The following is a 17,913-nucleotide window of genomic DNA, read 5'->3' on the forward strand; positions in this document are numbered from 1 at the left end:
CACAAACATATTTTCCTTGTACAGACTGGCTGAAGCCTGACTCCTTGTGCGTGAATAAAATGTCAGACATAACGTCAGACATTTTTATGGACGCTGTAGAGCAAACAAAATTGTTCACAATTCAAAATATGCACACCACTACTCACCCAATGACCACGTCACCCTCCTCATCCTCCATGTCCTCCTCCAAACCCAGGTCCATCTCTTCATCTTCTCCAATGACTGTGCATTGGACAAATTAGGACTGTGCCATAGTGTTGAATTGTTTTACATCCTAGACATATTTCAGTATGTGCGCACAAATTAAATCTTCTCAGGTTTTATGATTTATAAATTATTGGTATTGACAGCTTTTTCACAATAACTGCCTGGAGGTGAGGTGAGCAGTATAAATGTGACATATGAGAAGACAAAGCAACAACATATCCAAAGTAACTAGGGCAGAGATATAAGATGATGACTCACCAATGCTTCTTGTATGTGGCATTAGAAATGACACCAGTGTGCCTTTATGACACGGTCCAGTTGGTCCCAATGCAGATGATGCGACTGGCACTTCAAACTGGCGAGGTACAGAGACTACACACGAAGGTGTAGAGAAGGCTCATCCATAATGACAAAGTGAAAACATGTTTTAGCAATCTTTGCAAATTTATTGAAAAGACAAGGCAGAAATATCTAATTTACATAAGTATTCACACCCCTGAGTCAATGCATGTTAGAATCATCTTTGGCAGTGTTTCTTCCTGGGATGAAGGAGAGGACCAAAATGCAGCGCGGCTAGTGTTCAATATGTTTAATAAACAAAGAGACGATAACGTGAACACTATACAAAATAACAAACGTGAAAACCGAGCCAGTCCTATCTGGTGCAGAACACAAAGACAGAAGACAATCACCCACAAACAAACAGTGAAAACAGGCAACCTTAATATGGTTCCCAATCAGAGACAATGACAAACACCTGCCTCTGATTGAGAACCATATTAGGCCAAACAACAAACCCAACATAGAAACACAAAACATAGAATGCCCACCCAGCTCACGTCCTGACCAACTAAACAAAGACTAAACAAAGGAAATAAGGTCAGGAACGTGACAGGCAGCAATTTTAAAGCTGTGAGTCTTTCTGGGTAAGTCTAAGACCTTTGCACACCTGGATTGTACAATATTTGCACATGATTCTTTGAAAAATTCTTCAAGCTCTGTCAGGTTGGTTGATCAAAGCTAGACAGACATTTAAGTCTTGCCATAGTTTTTCAAGCCGATTTACATCAACTGTAACTAGGCCAACCAGGAACATTCAATGTATTATTGTAAGCATCTCCAGGGTATATATGGCCTTGTGTATATATGGCCTTGTGTTTTAGGTTTTTAAGGTTCTTGTCCTGCTGAAAGGTGAATTTATCTCCCAGTGTCTGTTGGAAAGCAGACTGAACCAGGTTTTCCTGTAGGATTTTTCCTGTGCTTAGCTCTATTTTGTTTATTTTTACCCTAAAAACTCCCTGGTCCTTGCTGATGACAAGCATACCCATAACATGATGCAGCCACTACCATGCTTAAAAATATTAAGAGTGGTTCTCAGTGATGTTGGAGTTGCCCCAACCATAACTCTTTGTATTCAGGCCACATTTTTTTCAGTTTTTCTTTAGTGCCTTATTGCAAACTGTATGACTGTTTTGGAAATGTGTTTTTCTGTACAGGCTTCCATCTTTTCACTCTGTCATTTGGGTTAGTATTGTGGAGTAACTACAATGTTGTTGAGCCATCCTCAGTTCTCACAGCCATTGAACTCTTAACTGTTTTAAAGCCGCCATTGGCCTCATGACAAAGTCCATGAGCGGTTTCCTTCCTCTACGGCAACTGAGTTAGGAATGACTCCTGTTTCTTTGTAGTGACTGGGTGTATTCGTCTTTGCGAGGCATTGGAAAACCTCCCGGGTACAGAGATCAGGTACTCATTCAAAAATCATGTTAACCTTTACCGAACCTCAACCCCGTATCCGGGATCACCCCCCACCCCCCACACACTGATTAGCATAGATAGCATAGCTTCAGAAGTAGATAGTAGCATCTAAATATCATTAAATCACAAGTCCAAGACACCAGATGAAAGATACAGATCTTGTGAATAAAGCCACCATTTCAGATTTTTAAAATGTTTTACAGGGAAGACAAAATATGTAAATCTATTAGCTAAACACGTTAGCAAAATACACCACTATTCTAACTCCATCAGTTTCTTACTCCTTCAGGTGCTATCACCAATTCGGCTCAACTAAGATATTGATATCCACTAACCAAGAAAAAACCTCTTCAGATGACAGTCTGATAACATATTCATGGTATAGGATAGTTTTTGTTAGAAAAAAGTGCATATTTCAGGTAGAAATCACAGTTTACAATTGCACCGACCATCGCAAATCGACTAGAATTACTAGATAGAGCAACGTGTATGACCAATTTACTCATCATAAAACATTTCATAAGAATAGACAAAGCATAGCAATGGAAAGACCCAGATCTTGTGATTCCAGACAATATTTCAGATTTTCTAAGCGTTTTACAGCGAAAACACAATAAATCGATAAGTTAGCATACTACATGTGAAAACGTTACCAGAGCATCGATTCCAGCCAAAGAGCGCTATAACGTAATCACCGCCAAAAGATATTAATTTTTTCACTAACCTTCTCAGAATTCTTCCGATGACACTCCTGTAACATCATTTTACAACATACATATACAGTTTGTTCGAAAAGGTGCATATTTAGCCATACAAAACCGTGGTTACACAATAAAAATACTAGGAAATCAAGCCTCAATATGTCTGACGTCATCTATCAGAGTGATCTAGTTTAATTAAAAGCTAATCATATACTTGACTAAAAAATACAGGGTTGACAGGAATCGAAAGACAAATTAGTTCTTAATGCAACCGCTGATTTACATTTTTAAAATTATCCTTACTTTTCAATACAGGGTTGGCCAAGTGAAGCTATACCAAACAAAATGGCGATGTATGCGTTTAAAATATTTCGACAGAAACACGGTTTATCATATTAAATATTGCTTACTTTGAGCTGATCTTCCATCATATTCTTGGGCAATGTATCCTTTCTATGTTATAAACGTCTTTTGGTCGATAGATGTCCTCTGTCCTTCGAAATGTCCACTAACAACGACCGAGACCGCGAAACGTTCCCAAAGCTAGAAAGTGCACGACAAATAAATTCCTCAGAATCGCACTAAACGGATATAAATTGCTATAAAACGGTTAAAATTAACTACATTATGATGTTTTTAACAACTATAACGACTGAAAACATGACCGGAGAAATATAGCTGGTTAGAAAACGATTTGGAACGAGGCAGGTCCGATGGCCTTCACGCTTGAGGCGCACGTTGAGAAAGGGGGGTCTCTGTACATTTTGGGCTTTTATAATGGCTGGGAATATCCCATCGACTTCATTGAAAACGTGATGACGTACAGACACCCAGAGGAAGACGTAGGCAGTGTCGGTTTCTTCATAGCATTCACTGTGGCCTTATAAACAGACCCCAGATCAGAGGTAAAAATTTCTGAAATCTGAACCCTGTCATGAAAAGTGCTGTAAAAATTGTTCTGTACCACTCAGAGACAAAATTTCAACTCCTATAGAAACTATAGACTGTTTTCTATCCAATAATAACAATAATATGCATATTGTACGATCAAGAATTTAGCACGAGGCAGTTTAATTTGGAGACCCAAATATGCTAATGCGGAACAGCACCCCCTATAGTTGCAAGAATTAAACACTATTATTGCACATGCAACTTATGTGACTTGTGACTTACTTCTGAGTTTATTTAGGCTTGCCATAACAAAGGAGTTATGACTCAAGACATTTCAGCTTTTCATTTGAAATGAATTTGTAAAAATTTCAAAAACCTTAATTCCACTTTGATAATATGGGTTATTGTGTGTAGGCCAGTGACACAAAATCTATATTTAAATTCAGGCTGTAAAAAGAAGAAACGCACACTGCTCTTGCTAGTATCACTGCTCTTTATTAGGCTTTTCACATATTTTTTTCTCATCTTATTCAATTGTTACCATGCTTCTGCAACAAAGATAGCTCAGATGTGTGAGTGCTTTTTGAATTTTAAATTCAGGCTGTAACACACCAAATGTGGAAAATGTCAAGGGTTGTGAGTACTTTCTCAAGGCACTTTATCAGCCTAACGCGTAATGTACACTGAACAAAAATATAAATGCAGCATGCAACAATTTCAATTTTTTTACTGAGTTACAGTTCATATAAGGGAATCAGTCAATTGAAATAAATTCAGCTCTGGTGGGCATTCAGCATGCAAATTGCACGCTCCCTCAACTTGAGACATCTGTGGCATTGTGCTGTGTGACAAAATTGCACATTTTGGCCTTTTATTATCCCCAGCACAAGGTGCAACTATGTAATGATCATGTTGTTTAATCAGCTTCTTGATATGCCACACCTGTCAGGTGGATGGATTATCTTGGCAAAGGATAAATGCTCACTAACAGGGATGTAAACAAATTTGTGCACAAAATTTGAGAAGCTTTTTTGTACGTATGGAAATATTGTATTTCAGCTCACGAGACATGGGGCCAACAGTTTGCATGTTGCATTTTATATTTTTGTTCAGTATTTATAAAGCCAAGCTATCATTTATCACAGCATACAGGCAGTATTAAATAATATAGCTAGTATCTGTAATAATGTTATATTATCTAGATGCTTTGGTCGTTACCTAACTCGCTAAAAGTGAAATAATTAACTTGCTTGCTACTTGACCTAGCTAGCCAGCCAACTTTTGGCGGACAATTTTGGTATGCAATGCAATTGACATTAATCAACAGGACCAACGTCTAAAAAATACAGAACAAAAATATAAATGCAACATGCAACAATTTCAAAGAGTTTACTGAGTTACAGTTCATACAAGGAAATCAGTCAATTGAAATAAATAAATTAGGCTGTAATCTATGGAGTTCATGTGACTGGGCAGGGGTGCAGCCATGGGTGGGCCTTGGAGGGTCACCCACTTGGGAGCCAGGCCCAGCCAATCAGAATTAGTTTTTCCCCACAAAAGGGCTTTGACAGACAGATATACTCCTCAGTTTCATCAGCTGTCCGTGTGGCTGGTCTCAGACTCTACTGCAGGTGAAGAAGCCAGATGTGGAGGTCCTGAACTGGCGTAGTTACACGTGGTCTGCGGTTGTGAAGCCTGTTGGACGCACTGCCAAATTCTCTAAAATAACGTTGGAGGCGGCTTATAGTAGAGAAATGAACATTCAATTGTCTGGCAACAGCTCTGATGGACATTCCTGAAGTCAGCATGCCAATTGCACGCTCCCTCAATTTGAGGCATTGTGTTGTGACAAAACTGCACACTTTAAAGTGGCCTTTTATTGTCCCCAGCACAAGGTGCACCTGTAATGATCATGCTGTTTAATCAGCTTCTTGATATGCCACACCTAGGAGTTGGATGGATTATCTTGGCAAAGGAGAAATGCTCACTAACAGGTACAGTGAGGGGAAAAAAGTATTTTATCCCCTGCTGATTTTGTACGTTTGCCCACTGACAAAGAAATTATCAGTCTATAATTTTAATGGTAGGTTTATTTGAACAGTGAGAGACAGAATAACAACAAAAAAATCCAGAAAAACACATGTAAAAAATGTTATGAATTGATTTGCATTTTAATGAGGGAAATAAGCATTTGACCCCCTCTCAATCAGAAAGATTTCTGGCTCCCAGGTGTCTTTTATACAGGTAACGAGCTGAGATTAGGAGCACACTCTTAAAGGGAGTGCTCCTAATCTCAGTTTGTTACCTGTATAAAAGACACTTGTCCACAGAAGCAATCAATCAATCAGATTCCAAACTCTCCACCATGGCCAAGACCAAAGAGCTCTCCAATGATGTCAGGGACAAGATTGTAGACCTACACAAGGCTGGAATGGGCTACAAGACCATCGCCAAGCAGCTTGGTGAGAAGGTGACAACAGTTGGTGCGATTATTCGCAAATGGAAGAAACACAAATGGAAGAAACACAAAAGAACTGTCAATCTCTGGGGCTCCATGCAAGATCTCACCTTGTGGAGTTGCAATGATCATGAGAACGGTGAGGAATCAGCCCAGAACTACACAGGAGGATCTTGTCAATGATCTCAAGGCAGCTGGGGACCACAGTCACCAAGAAAACAATTGGTAACACACTACGCCGTGAAGGACTGAAATCCTGCAGCGCCCGCAAGGTCCCCCTACTCAAGAAGGCACATATAAATGCCCGTCTGAAGTTTGCCAATGAACATCTGAATGATTCAGAGGACAACTGGGTGAAAGTGTTGTGGTCAGATGAGACCAAAATGGAGCTCTTTGGCATTAACTCAACTCGCCGTGTTTGGAGGAGGTGGAATGCTGCCTATGACCCCAAGAACACCATCCCCACCGTCAAACATGGAGGTGGAAACATGCTTTGGGGATGTTTATCTGCTAAGGGGACAGGGCAACTTCACCGCATCAAAGGGACGATGGACGGGGCCATGTAACGTCAAATCTTGGGTGAGAACCTCCTTCCCTCGGCCAGGGCATTGAAAATGGGTCGTGGATGGGTATTCCAGCATGACAATGACCCACAACACATGGCCAAGGCAACAAAGGAGTGGCTCAAGAAGAAGCACATTAAGGTCCTGGAGTGGCCTAGCCAGTCTCCAGACCTTAATCCCATAGAAAATCTGTGGAGGGAGCTGTAGGTTCGAGTTGGCAAACGTCAACCTCGAAACCTTAATGACTTGGAGAAGATCTGCAAAGAGGAGTGGGACAAAATCCCTCCTGAGATGTGTGCAAACCTGGTGGCCAACTACAAGAAAAGTCTGACCCCTGTGATTGCCAACAAGGGTTTTGCCACCAAGTACTAAGTCATGTTTTGCAGAGGGGTCAAATACTTATTTCCCTCATGTAACGTCCTGACCAGAGTTATTATGTGGTTTGCTTGTTTAGTGTTGGTCAGGACGTGAGCTGGGTGGGAATTCTATGTTGTGTGTCTAGTTTGTCTGTTTCTATGTCCAGCCTAATATGGTTCTCAATCAGAGGCAGATGGTAATCGTTGTCCCTGATTGAGAATCATATATAGGAGGCTTGTTTTGTGTTGGGATTTTGTGGGTGTTTGTTTCCTGTCTCTGTGGTTGTCTGCACCAGATAGGTCTGTCTCGGTTTTTGCACATTTTGTTATGTTGTTTGTAGTGTTTCACTTGTTCTTTTATTAAACATGTTGAACACTAGCCGCGCTGCACTTTGGTCCTCTCCTTCACCTATGGAAGAAAGCCGTTACACCTCATTAAAATGCAAATAAATTTATAACATTTTTTACATGCGTTTTTCTGGATTTTTTTGTTGTTATTCTGTCTCTCACTGTTCAAATAAACCTACCATTAAAATTATAGACTGATCATTTCTTTGTCAGTGGGCAAACGTACAAAATCAGCAGGGGATCAAATACTTTTTTCCCCTCACTGTATGTAAACATATTTGTGCACAGAATTTGAGAGAAACAAGCTTTGTGCATATGGAACATTTCTGGGAAAGTTTGAGAGGTGGCTGGCTGGCTCCTATGTTTCAATCCCAGCAATGTGTCGACATTCACCATTTGATAAGCTTGCTAGCTAGCAGAGAAAGAGGCTAAGTTAGCTTGTCGAAAACATTGCAGGCGGTGTAGCCTTACTTGTAACATTACTAGTATACAGGTAGCAACCTTATAATGAACGTTAGCTAGCTAGATATAACAATCTAGAAATCTTCGCTAGTATATGTATAGATATAATTTATTACCATATTGAATTTACCCAGTTTATCTCCATCACTGCTGACACTTGCGATGCACCGGTAGGTCGGTAGGAAACAGGTTGCTTCACATTCGCTCTCGGTACAGCTCCTGGTTTCAGTCGGAGTCTCATTCAGAATCCTGCCTTCCACTGGTTATAGCCTTCGAAGTCCTCCGGGTTGAAATGAGCATCCCATACAGTGATATGCCCGCGGTTCCTTTACTCCAATATGCTTGCTTCGACTGTACAAACCGGTCCCACTTCAAAGCTAGCTTCATGTTTTTGGGCCACACATGAGTCGTAAAGGCCATCCTCGTGGGTATTATCTCACCCAGCAACAGCACACCTCCTTGGGATATTTGGCTTTTAAAAAAGCTGATTGGTCTGAAATGAAAACCAACTCTAGCCACGGACGACAGAAAACTACTACAATGATCACCCGCTCGCTCAGCTACCAAATGCACAGGAGAAGAGCAGATGCAGCTCTTCACATGAATTTGTTTTCTTCTTCATAATGTACAGTACCAGTCAAACGTTTTGACACACCTACTCATCCCAGGATTTTGCTTTATTTTTTACTGTTTTCTACATTGTAGAATAATAGTGAAGATATCAAAACTACGAAATAACACATGAATCATGTAGTAACCAAAAAAAGTGTTAAACAAATCAAAATATATTTGAGATTTGAGATTCTTCAAAGTAGCCCCCCTTTGCCTTGACAGCTTTGCACACTCTTGGCATTCTCTCAACCAGCTTCATGAGGTAGTCACCTGGAATGCATTTCAATTAACAGGTGTGCCTTGTTAAATGTTAATTTGTGGAATTTCTTCTTAATGCGTTTGAGCCAATCAGTTATGTTGTTTCTAGGTAGGGGTGGTTTATAGAAGATAGTCCTATTTAGTAAAAGACCAAGTCTATATTATGGCAAGAACAGCTCAAATAAGCAAAGAAAAACGACAGTCCATCATTACTTTAAGACATGAAGGTCAGTCAATACGGAACATTTCAAAAACAGTGCAGTTGAAAAACCATCAAGCGCTATGATGAAACTGGCTCTCATGAGGACCGCCACAGGAAAGAAAGACCCGGAGTTACCTCTGCTGCAGAGGATAAGTTCATTAGAGTTACCAGCCTCAGAAATTGCAGCCCAAATACATGCTTCACAGAGTTCCAGTAACAGACACATCTCAGCATCAACTGTTCAGAGGAGACTGCGTGAATCAGGCTTTCATGTTCGAATTTCTGCAAAGAAACTACTACTTAAGGACACCAATAATAAGAAGAGACGTATTATGTCCCGGGATTCTTCTGATGGCATTGAGGAGTATACCCTTCCCTGGATCTGTGCTCCAACTCAATCCTGTCTCGGAGCTCTACGGACGATTCCTTCGACCTCATGGCTTGATTTTTGCTTTGACATGCACTGTCAACTGTGGGACCTTTTATTTATTTATATATATATATATATATACAGGTGTGTGCCTTTCCAAATTATGTTCAATCAAATGAATTTCCCACAGGTGGACTCCAATCAATTTGTAGAAACATTTCAAGGATGATCAAAGGAAACAAGATGCACCTGAGCTCAATTTTGAGTCTCATAGCAAAGGGTCTAAATACTGTATTTAATGCATTTGCAAACATTTCTAAACCTGTTTTCGCTTTTTCATTATGGGGTGTTGTGTGTAGATTGCTGAGGAAATTGTTTTATTTAATTCATTTTAGAATAAGGCTGTAACTAACAAAATGTGGGAAAAGTATAGGGGTCTGAATACTTTCCGGAGCCACTGTAGGTACGCTCATTTATTCATATCTGACAGGGCAGGAGTATGGAGTTCTGAATAACCTCCTGGATGTTGTGGAGGTTTGCATTAAAACACCTCGGGCGACTCATTGAAGCTGGCAGCCTAATCTCTAATTTGCCATCTTCATTCCATGCATCACAGTTTGGCACCTGTCTAGCCCTGCCAGCCCCACATCCCACATGACCTCGCAGTCACAGCCTGGCTGCCTCAGTCTGGCAAGAGGCTGAGGGATGAGGGACCTGCACTAGCTTCACTTCAAAGTCTAAGCCGTTTGGGAGGGTGTTTCTACTAAGTTAACATATGGAATTAGTTATTTGATTTTGAATTTTAGGACCCATTTAGATATATTACTTATTGGGGGATAAAATGTTGACTTTGGCCTTTACTACAATATAGCCCATAGAAACGCAATGTATAACACATTCATAAATGGCAAAAAAGACAATAAAAAATTAATTATAAGGAAGGACAGACACTTCAAAACTGTATATGTCTAGGAGATATAAGTGAACTCAGGACACTTTTCATATTACTTTGTAGGCCAAACCATTCGGACTACGTTTTTGTGAGAGGACTGATTTTTCGAGATGTCTCATGGTCTGACAAACACCAATGTAGCCTGGCCACCTTCCACCGTAGATCCGGAAGGGCGACATAAGAGGATGTGGGGGATTGAGATGCAATCCACCAATTTTTATTTACATTTTTTTAATTATAATTTATTTTATCTTTATCTTAAACTGATGGATTTCATGGGGATTTTTTAATTTGATTGACACAGGGCTGCTTTTATAATTTGACACAAGCTAAGAAACTGATTTATGCTGTCCTTCTTCGATGACAGGGTGGAGCCCATTCCCTATGACACCCCTAAACCCTCCGGTCATACACGTTTCGTCTGCGTGTCGGACACACACTCCAGGACCGATGGGATCCAGATGCCATACGGGGACGTCCTGCTCCATACTGGAGACTTCACTGAACTGGGCCTACCCTCTGAGGTCAAGAAATTCAACGATTGGCTAGGTAAAGTGTCTCTTTTTAATGCACACACAATGCTGTTTTGTAACACTCATCATACTGTTACAGTAACCTCTATCTAGGCTAATCACTTTTGTGCAATCTGATCAAATGTAAATATCTGTAAGTTACTACAACAGCGTTTAGTCTAATGTGGTCTTCTCATGTCTGCTTTGACATTTATTTAATATTTACTACTGCAATAAAACATTTTAAGATGAAGAACCTACGAAAAGGAAGAAGTCATTTTCCTTGAAGGCTACACATTATTAAAACACTGCCATCCTCCTTAGTTTCAAATTCATTTTAGTCTACAGCCGAGAGAAAATTAAGTTGAGCTTTCAATATGAGCTCTATACAGAACAGTCTTAGCGTGGTAATAGATGAAGTAACTGGGACAAAGGACCTTTATCTCCAAGAAAGTTAAAAGGTCAAATGAACATTTTTAAAATGTCACTTGTTGACTTTAATAGATGTGCGTTGACTGGGTAACTACGGTCTTCATTTGCAGCTATTGCTCTTTGTTAAGAGAGGGGAAATGTTTACTGTGATATGAGGAGGTCAAGAAGCCTTCACCTTTTCATTTGTGGCGTTTTACTTTCATGGACCGTTCCCTTAACCTCTCGAAGACAACTTTCTATTTCAGTAAATATATATACACTGCATGACCAAAAGTATGTAGACACCTGCTCATTGAACATCTTATTCCAAAATCATGGGCATTAATATGGAGTTGGTCACCCCTCTTTGCTGCTATAACAGCCTCCACTCTTCTGGGAAGGCTTTCCACTAGATGTTAGAACATAGCTGTGGGGACTTACTTCCATTCAGCCACAAGAGCATTAGTGAGGTCGGGCACTGAAGTTGGGCGATTAGGCCTGGCTCGCAGTCGTCATTCCAATTCATCCCAAAGGTGTTCGATGGGGTTGAGGTCAGGGCTCTGTGCAGGCTAGTCAAGTTCTTCCACACCGATCTCGACAAACCATTTCTGTATGGACCTCGCTTTGTGCATGGGGGCATTGTCATGCTGACAGGAAAGGGCCTCCTCCAAACTGTTGCCACAAAGTTGAAAGCACATAGTTGTCTAGAATGTCAATTTATGCTGTAGCTTTAATCTAAGGGGTCTAAGTAGCCCCAGACCATTATTCCTCCTTCACCAAACTTTACAGTTGGCAGTATGTATTCGGGCAGGTAGCGTTCTCCTGGCTTCCGCCAAACCCAGATTTATCCGTTGGACTGCCAGATGGTGAAGGGTGATTCCTCACTCCAGAGAACACGTTTTCACTGCTCCAGAGTCCAATGGCAGTGAGCTTTACACCACTCAAGCTGACTCTTGGCATTGCGCATGGTGATCTTAGGCTTGTGTACAGCTGCTCGGCCATGGATACCCATTTCATGAAGCTCCCAACGAACAGTTCTTGTGCTGACATTGCTTCCAGTGGCAGTTGGAACTCTGTAGTGAGTGTTGCAACCGAGGACAGACATTTTTTTACACGCTTCAGCACTCGGCAGTCCTGTTCTGAGTTTGTATGACCTACCACTTTGCATCTGAGCCGTTGTTGCTCCTAGATGTTTCCACTTCACAATAACAGCATTTACAATTCACCGGGGCAGCTCTAGCAGGTCAGATATTTGACGAACTGAGTTGTTAGAAAGGTGGCATCCAAGCTCAGCGTTCAACACCATAGTGCCCACAAAGCTCGTCACTAAGCTAAGGACCCTGGGACTAAACACCTCCCTCTGCAACTGGATCCTGGACTTCCTCTCGGGCCGCCCCCAGGTGGTAAGGGTAGTCAACAACACGTCTGCCACGCTGATCCTCAACACGGGGACCCTCAGGGGTGTGCGCTTACTCCCTGTTAACCAACGACTGCTTGGCCAAGCATGACTCCAACACCATCATTACGTTTGCTGAGGACATAAGTGGTAGGCCTGATCACCGACAACGATGAGACAGCCTATAGGGAGGTCGTCGGGACAACAACCTCATCCCTCAACGTGAGCAACACAAAGGAGCTTATCGTGGACTACAGGAAAAAGAGGGCCGAACACGCCCCCATTCACATTGACGGGGCTGTAGTGGAGCGGGTCGAGAGTTTCAAGTTCCTTGGTGTCCACATCACCAACAAACTATCATGGTCCAAACACATCAAGACAGTCATGAAGAGGGCACGACAAAGCCCACTCAGGAGACTGAAAAGATTTGGCATGGGTCCCAGATCTTCATAAAGTTCTATAGCTGCACCATTGAGAGCATCCTGACCGGTTGCAATACCGCCTGGTATGGAAACTGCTCAGCATCTGTCCGTAAAGTGCTACAGAGGAAAGTGCGTACGGCCCAGAACATCACTGGGGCCAAGCTTCCTGCCATCCAGGACCTATGTACTAGGCGATGTCGGAGGAAAGCCAAAAAAATTGTCAGTCACCCAAGTCATAGACTGTTCTCTCTGCTACTGCATGGCAAGCTGTACCGGAGCGCCAAGTCAAGGTCCAAAAGGCTCCTTAACAGCTTCTACCCCAAAGCCATAAGACTACTGAACAATTAATCAAATGGCCACCCGGACTATTTACATAGAACTGCGTTGTTGGTTTAGGGCTAAGTAAACATGTCATGGTTAGGTCTACTACACCTGTTGTGTTCTGGGTATTTAAATATTTGATTTGATATTCAACAATTCTTTCTGTCTCTGTCTTTCCTGCAGGGAGTCTACCGTATGAATTCAAGGTGGTGATCGCAGGGAACCATGAACTGACGTTTGACAAGGACTTCATGGCTGAGCTGGTCAAGCAGGATTATTATCGCTTTCCCTCCGTCTCCAAGCTGAGACCTGAGGACTTTGACGATGTTCAGGCCCTCCTCTCAAACTGTACTTACCTGCAGGACTCTGAGGTTACAGTCAAGGGTTTCCGAATATTCGGGGCACCGTGGTAAGTTTATTTATTGTCTTGGGTTTAATATCATGAGTGCTATGCAGTGTTATGCTACAGTGACTATAGGTCAGATTTTAGTTTTGAGTTTTAAAAAAAGACAGTAAAAAAAAAAAAGTTTTTAAAAAAGACAGTAAAAATGCTAAAAATGTGTTTAATTTAAGAAGTCTGTTCAAGTATTCCCACAAAAGAGACGTGATCATGTCTCAATGTAATTAAGGTGTGAAATTATTATTTTAAAAAAATCTCTTTTTGGGTTTAGGTGTGGTCTATTTGCAGTGTCTAAATTATTATATTTATTTTCTGACCCCCTTGACCATTCACTCCGACAACAATCAGCTCGTGGCCGAATCTAGTTGCCCCTACCCCTGCTCTAGAGGCTAATCGCTGAGTGACAGACTATTGCATAATATGGCCTCAGTGACACTGATCACTATACCTGAGTTTGCCCGTGTTGCTCAAATACTTTATGCTTTACATACAGCAGAGGTGATGACAGAATGTGTGTGGTGACTCGCTTTGCTTGCTTATTAAGTCCCTGGATGAGTCTAGTTTATTTTTTCTTTACTAGTGTGTGTCCATGGTGGATATCAAACACTACAGAGTATTCACTGCTTCTATGTTCTAAATCCTTTATTTCTTTTTACCATTTCCATACCTCATTGAGGTCATTGCCTTGTTGTCCTGAATCCTGACAGGAACTCCATGTTTTTGGTTAGACACAGAGTGCCTGAGACACATGTCTGATCAATTGGGTGTGGGTCAGTCCCAGCCATGTCCTCTCCTCCTGTCCTAGACTTGTGGCATGTCCTAACATGCTACAGGCTGCCATGGAGACATGTACTTATAGTGTACTCAGCTTCAGACTTATGTCATCACGCACCCATATCCCCATTCAGCCACACCACTGTGTCTGACTTGTGTATATCTCCCAGGCCCAGTTAACCCTTCAACCACTGCTTCTCTAGTTTCCCCTCCGTACTACAGTGTCAGTGAGGGGATGACTGATCTCTGATTTAGATTAGGAAGTCAGACTCAGAGGTAGTTCATGAGGCAAGTGAAGAGTTTCGCTGTAGGCCTGTCATATGATTCTTCACAATTTTATTTAATGCTTGTGCCAGTGGCACATTTTTTATATTTCTTCCTCTAAGACACTTAATTGACCTTTTTTAAGTGGCTAGAATTACAAAACATAACCGAATGTAAACTTCATCCCTGTGAACTCCATCCCCCTGATATTCTCCCCAGTAGGATGGACAGAGACATGCAGCCTGGCTATCTGTGCCGAGGCCCTGGGTGGCTGGAGAGGGCCAGAGCAGTGGAATGATGCCATTGTGTGTCAGTCTGCCTGACCCCCGTCTGGCCACCACAACTCCCTGCTGGCTGGCACACACCAACCTCCTTTCACAGCCCCCCCCCCCCCTTCCCAGAGCTAATAATCTCTCTGTCAACCACATGCCTCCATCTGCCTGTGTTGTTCTTCATCAGCCCCTGGACGTTTGGTCTTAGAGAGAGAGAGAGGTCATGGTGCTTTTGTCTCCTCAAGCCCCAGTTGAATAGGTATGACTCATCTGACAATGAACGTCTGACCAGGTGTAATGTTATGCTGATGATAGTGAGAGAAGTAGTGTTTTAGGTCTTCACACCTTAACCTGGCTCAGTCAGTATGATATTATATTTGCTTCCTGAGCCCAACTCTCATTCTCAGTGGCAAACCTTCCAGTCTTGAGAGTAACTCTCCCAGCTTGATTTAATCCTTTATCTTCTACTTCAAAGGTTTTGGTTTTCCTGGTGATAGTGGAATGTTTCTCACAATGCAGGCCGTGAGTAAAGAGCAACAATGAGGGCAGAAACATGTTTCAGTCACAGAGTAGTGCCGAATCAAATTATTATTTTGGCAAGAGGGGCGGAGACATGAAGGGGAGCGAACCAGCCGACAGGATGCATGATGGGAGGTCTATGGTGCAGCTCTGGGGTGATCTTTACCGGGGCGAATTCCCAGCCTCTCCAGCAGGAAGTGGCCTTTGTTCCGACACATCCTGGTTCTTTTGTTGGGGCGTACGGATCAAACCCTGGGCCTGACCCCGCGCCCCCTTAGGGACAGCACTCCCAGCAGGCCACGGTGGCCCCTGCTACCTCTGAGCCTATTGATCACAGAGGTAATTTCCACCGCACACAAAGAGCTCAGCCAGGCTTGACACACACTGCAGGCCTGCTCTATGTCTCAGGGTCAATGCTGACTGAAATCATCTAAATGAATTGTTTTTGGGGAGTGATTGTCAAAGCCAGTAGTTCATGACCTTGACCCCTAGATACTTCTGATAGCAGTGTGTCTTAGCAGACTTTTGCCACATAGCATGTCTGTCTGCAAACTTAACTGGTAAAGTTAAAGGGATACTTTGGGATTTTGGCAATGAGGCCCCCCCTTATCTACACTGAACAAAAATATAAACGCAACATGTAAAGTGTTGGTCCCATGTTTCATAAGCTAAAATTGAAAATCCCAGAAATGTTCCATATGCACAAAAAGCTTATTTCTCTCAAATTCTTTGCACAAAGTTGTGTACATCCCTGTTAGTGAGTATTTCTCCTTTGCCAAGATAATCCATCCACCTGACAGGTGTGGCATATCAAGAAGCTGATTAAACAGCATGATCATTACACAGGTGCACCTTGTGCTGTGGACAATAGAAGGCCACTAAAATATGCAGCTTTGTCACACAACACAATGCCACAGATGTCTCAAGTTTTGAGGAAGCATGCAATTGAAATCCTGACTGCAGGAATGTCCGGATGCCAGAGAATCTGTTTATTTCTCTACCATAAGCCGCCTCCAACGCTGTTTTCGAGAATTTGGCAGTACGTCAAACCGGCCTCACAACCACAGACCACGAGTAACCATGCCAGCCCAGGGCCTCCACATCTGGCTTCTTCATCTGCGGGATCGTCGGAAACCAGCCACCCGGACACCTGATAAAACTGTGGGTTTGCACACCCGAAGAATTTCTGCACAAACTGTCAGAAACCATTTCAGGGAATCTCATCTGCGTGCTTGTCATCCTCACCAGGGTCTTGACCTGACTGCAGTTCGGCGTCATAACCGACTTCAGTGGGCAAATGCTCACCACTGATGGCCTCTGGCACACTGGAGAAGTGTGCTCTTCACGGATGGATCCCGGTTTCAACTGTACCCGGGCAGATGGCTGACAGCGTGTATGGCGTTGTGTGGGTGAGGGGTTTGCTGATGTCAACGTTGTGAACACAGTGCCCCATGGTGGCGGTGGGGTTATGGTATGGGCAGGCATAAGCTACGGACAAGATACACAGTTGCATTTTATCAATGGCAATTTAAATGCACAGAGATGCCGTGGCGAGATCCTGAGGCCCATTGTCGTGCCATTCATCCGCAGCCATCACCTCATGTTTCAGCATGATAATGCACAGCCCCATGTCGCAAGGATCTGTACACAATTCCTGGAAGCTGAAAATGTTGGTCACATACACATGGTTAGCAGATGTTAATGCGAGTGTAGCGAAATGCTTGTGCTTCTAGTTCCGACAATGCAGCAATATCTAACAAGTAATAAATAACAATTCCACAACTACCCAATACACATAAATCTAAGTAAAGGGATGGAATAAGAATATAAATATATGGATGAGCGATGACCGAGCGGCATAGGCAAGATGGTATAGAATACAGTATATACATATGAGATGAGTAATGCAAGATATATAATCATTATTAAAGTGACTAGTGATCCATTTATTAAAGTGACAATGATTTCAAGTCTGTATGTAGGCAGCAGCCTCTCTGTGTTAGTGATGGCTGTTTAACAGTCTGATGGCCTTGACATAGAAGCTGTTTTTCAGTCTCTCGGTCCCAGCTTTGATGCACCTGTACTGACCTCGCCTTCTGGATGGTAGCGGGGTGAACAGGCAGTGGCTCGGGTGGTTGTTGTCCTTGATGATCTTTTTGGCCTTCCTGTGACATCGGGTGCTGTAGGTGTCCTGGAGGGCAGGTAGTTTGCCCGCAGTGATGCGTTGTACAGACTGCACCACCCTCTGGAAAGCCTTGCGGTTGTGGGCAGTGCAGTTGCCGTACCAGGCGGTGATGCAGCCCAACAGTATGCTCTCAATTTTGCATCTGTAAAAGTTTGCGGGTTTTTGTCACTCATTGAGCATGTTTGGGATGCTCTGGATCGATGCATACGACAGAGTGTTCCAATTCCGCAAATATCCAGTAGCTTTGCACAGCATTGAAGAGTAGTGGTACACCATTCCACAGGCCACAATCAACAGCC

The 17,913-nt window shown here is 42.6% G+C and overlaps 1 protein-coding gene across 2 annotated transcripts in view; it reads left to right on the forward strand.

Annotated features, from left to right (window-relative positions):
* The window catches only part of LOC139540030 (metallophosphoesterase MPPED2-like), a 46,984-nt gene that overhangs the window by 13,169 nt on the left and 15,902 nt on the right, over positions 1-17,913 (forward strand). For both annotated transcript variants that reach the window (XM_071343550.1, XM_071343549.1), the window contains exons 3-4: positions 10,506-10,687; positions 13,384-13,609. In XM_071343550.1, the coding sequence (XP_071199651.1) occupies positions 10,506-10,687; positions 13,384-13,609 (408 nt within the window). The remainder of the gene's footprint in view (positions 1-10,505; positions 10,688-13,383; positions 13,610-17,913) is intronic.

Source organism: Salvelinus alpinus, chromosome 15, assembly GCF_045679555.1.
Source record: "Salvelinus alpinus chromosome 15, SLU_Salpinus.1, whole genome shotgun sequence".
Taxonomy (NCBI): Eukaryota; Metazoa; Chordata; class Actinopteri; order Salmoniformes; family Salmonidae; genus Salvelinus; species Salvelinus alpinus.